This window comes from Nanorana parkeri, unplaced genomic scaffold (assembly GCF_000935625.1).
Source record: "Nanorana parkeri isolate BGI_ZX_2015 unplaced genomic scaffold, ASM93562v1 scaffold1687, whole genome shotgun sequence".
Classification (NCBI taxonomy): Eukaryota; Metazoa; Chordata; class Amphibia; order Anura; family Dicroglossidae; genus Nanorana; species Nanorana parkeri.
In genome coordinates, this window is record NW_017307955.1 from 132,209 (window position 1) to 135,945 (window position 3,737).

A 3,737-nucleotide genomic window follows, 5' to 3' on the forward strand; every position below is an offset into this window, starting at 1 on the left:
TCATTCTTTCTGACATCAGAAAAGTGAACAGATTAATTCCCTGCATCTCAATATACTCAACTGTACAATTATTTATATGTTACTTATATTTATTTATTACAGGTATTTATAGAGCGCCGACAATTTACACAGCACTTTACATAGTTGCACATTCACATCAGTCCCTACCCTCAAGGAGCTTACAATCTAAGGTCCCTATATAAATATAATACGAATGAAGATGATTTTATCTTTGTTTAAAACTTGTTCTTGCGTCTTCTCCTAATTTACTTTCAGCATCTAAGCCCTGATGAAGGGGGGAGTGCTGAGCCCCCGAAACGTGTTGAACCCCCTTCTTGCGATCTCTCATCGTTTAAAATAAATATTCAATGACCCCCGCATCTGTGTCGCTCTCCATCTCTTCACATTGTGAGATTTCTGATTCCTCTTGTTTTTATTTAGTTGCCACTTTTTAAAGGAGAACTATGGGGTCAGGGCTTTCCCCCATAGTTCTCCTGAGGGTAACGGGAGGACACAAACTAGCGTCCTCCCGTCACCCTAGGCTCAGTACATAGGGAGCTGCTGCTCGCGGTATACTGAGACGCCGCAGCTGAAACGGATCCCGACAATTATGTCTGGATCCGCCCAGCTGCGTAAGTGACAGCTGGCTCTGCCTATCTAGAGGCAGAGCCAGCTGTACCCGCCCCCTCCCCCGTCCATTCCGCCAGTCAGCGCTGGAGGATCGGAGCGGGGAGGGGGGAATCCAGTCCCTCCCCTGTCACGGCTATCTGCCATGACATGTCAAGAAGTTAGCTCACCTCCCGATCTACTGAGCCGACCTGTGAAAGTCTCATTGTCACAGGTCGGCTAGAACTATGAGGTGAGTGAAAAGCACCTCCCCCCCTCATAGTTCTCCTTTAATGCTCTCAAATTCTTTTCTTCTAACAAAATGGATTCACAAGTCGCCAACACCACACATTACACTACAGAGGACCCGGATATGTATCCATGTGAATATAACATTTTATAAAATGGGTTCCCCGGCTTTACCTCCACTGATGGTCTCGTTGGGTTTGGGGTGTCTGGATTTTCCACAGGTGACAGTATAGGATTCCTGTAGTCCTGAGAAGAGACGGATCTCAGTGTTATTGATCCACAATCAGAGGCACAGCAGAGATTCAACAAAACAGTCATTATCTGAACCCAAGAACAAACATTTCATATATTGCAGTTCACCAGATGTGGCGGCTACATCAGTTTTCATGGGATGCAAAATATAGTTACATAGTATTTGAGGTTGAATAAAAGACACAGGTCCATCAAGTTCAACCTTTGTGAATATCAGCAGATTAAAGTTCAGCTCTAAGAAATGTAAATAAAAATATGGACCACCAAGAAAAATAGGACACCACACCCCTAAAATATACATTTCCATAACATAAACTACTAGAGATGGGGCTTTTAAAGGAGAACTATGGGGTTCAGGCTTTTCCCCATAGTTCTCCTCAGGGTAACGGGAGGAGGTGTCGTATCATGGATGGAATGAATACAATTGCACAATTGTATCAAACATATCACATATTTATTTAAAAATATATACAAGATAAACACCGATTTTAAAACACACATCAAATACCAAATAACATATTGCTCCCTACATAAAACGTATTTCTAATACCCGAGCGTAGACGCCTCCCTGGACCACACAGACATATTCTATACATAAGTCAATGGACTTCGCCATTACTGGGTGTATTATATATTCATCATTTGCATCCTTAGATCCATACAGTATGACAGTATGGGTCCAGCCTTCAAGAGGTAATCGATAGATGTGATATGTTTGCTATTGTGTAATTGTATTTATTCCATTCATGATATGACACCTTAAAAGCCCCGTCTCTAGTAGTTTTTGTTCAGCTCTAAGAATGATGACAAGTTCACTTTATTGCAGGAAACTCACGTTTTCAATGCAGAGACTTAGTACTGTAATAAGACTGATTTAAAGGGTATCTAAAGTCTAAACTTTTTTTTTATTTTGGATGGAGCGGGGAATAGAAAACTCATCAGTATTTTATTGCTTCTTTTTTTAATAATTTTCCTTCACTTCCTCTTCTGTACTTTCAAACAGGAAGTGAGAGGATTTAATATGAGGTAGCATCACCAGTGCAGTGCCCCCCAATGGAAGCGTTCCCATCACCTTCTGTTCTGGTGACATTATAACATTTCGGATTTTCCATCAGTTCCAGTGACACAGGGGCTCCAACTGTTCACCTCTCACCTCTAATTTTCCTTCACTTCCTCTTCTGTACTTTCAACAGGAAGTGAGAGGATTTCCAAGATGAGGTAGCATCACCAGTGCAGTGCCCCCCAATGGAAGCGTTCCCATCACCTTCTGTTCTGGTGACATTATAACATTTCGGATTTTCCATCAGTTCCAGTGACACAGGGGCTCCAACTGTTCACCTCTCACCTCTCATCAATAGCAAAAGTTGTGACATTGGATACAATTTAACATTCTGGATCCCTTAATAAACACGGCAGCCATTTCTCTACTCTCTTTTTGACCTACAGCCATTTGAGAAGTAATAAATAAATGGACATCAAATTCTATACAATCTTCGCTTTAATAACATAGTTATAATGGTTATCTATTCAAATGTCAGGCCAAGAAAATGTCCCATCGTTGCCGGAAGCACAAGAAGAGATTCAGTTGGATAACACGCGCAAAAATGATTAACATATAAACCGCTGAAATGTGGATGACGTGCCAACTGCTCTCGGCATTAACAGTTTATTAGCTCTCCCTGTAGATGGGATCAGTTCAATGTAAATCTCAGCCGTGTGTTTTTTACTTAAAGTGACATTAAACCCTCAGATTTTTTAACATAAACAATAGTGTAATGTGCGCCTTACTGTAATCCATGGTGGTTTCCCTTCTCTTTGCTGCTCTTCCTTTTAAATCCTTATCTCTTCTCATGCTGGGGGAGAACTTCTGTTTTGCAGCAGACTGCCTTGTCTCTGGAATGGCTACATGGTGTCTGTGTATAGGTTTGCAACCTGGGCCAGCACTACAGGAAGAGGCGCTCAGCTGCAAAGGGAAGTTCTCCCCCAGCATGAGAAGAGAGACGGATTTAAAAGGAAGAGCAGGAAAGAGAAGGGAAACTACCATGGATTACAGTGAGGCGCACATTACAGTATTGGTTTGTGTTCAAAAATCTGAGGGTTTAATGTCACTTTAATGGTACTTTAACTCTACATGTACACAAGGCAGCCATTGGCCTTACTAAATGTGTAGGAGCTAGGTACTTGTTTTTTGCAGTTCCACTCTCTCTGTGCACGTCGACTGGTCAGCTCAGACAGACCCGGTGAGTTTCTCAATGTGGCTTATTGATCTCGTCTTGGAAGTCGTTTACTTTTTAAAGGATAATGTGGGCAGCTTTGGTTATCGGAGCTCTTCCTTAGGAAGCCTCGCACAAAGCTTGTTATGTCCCTAGAGGTGCCCATCGAGCGCCCCTGAGCTCTCACACTCACCAGGAACGGAGTACACGAGGGACTGGCAGTTGATGAAACATCTCTCACTGCCACCGTTCTTCACACACTGCAGAAGAGCTCTGGGGGGAGCCGAGTCCGAGATGAGACTCTCCACCTCTAGACGTGAGGAAAAAACAAATGCAAATGGAGAAAAACACCAGCAGAGAACATGGGTGACAATATCTGTGTGTGAGGATTCTAATGCACCCGAGACGGGGGGGGTG

At 42.8% G+C, this 3,737-nt stretch overlaps 1 protein-coding gene across 1 annotated transcript in view; it reads right to left on the bottom strand.

The window, feature by feature from the left end:
* SCUBE2 (signal peptide, CUB domain and EGF like domain containing 2) overlaps positions 1-3,737 on the bottom strand; it is a 76,063-nt gene that overhangs the window by 27,249 nt on the left and 45,077 nt on the right. Inside the window, exons 11-12 of the mRNA XM_018571147.1 lie at positions 3,514-3,630; positions 1,030-1,101 (exon numbers count right to left, since the gene is read on the bottom strand). Of these exons, the coding sequence (XP_018426649.1) occupies positions 1,030-1,101; positions 3,514-3,630 (189 nt within the window). The remainder of the gene's footprint in view (positions 1-1,029; positions 1,102-3,513; positions 3,631-3,737) is intronic.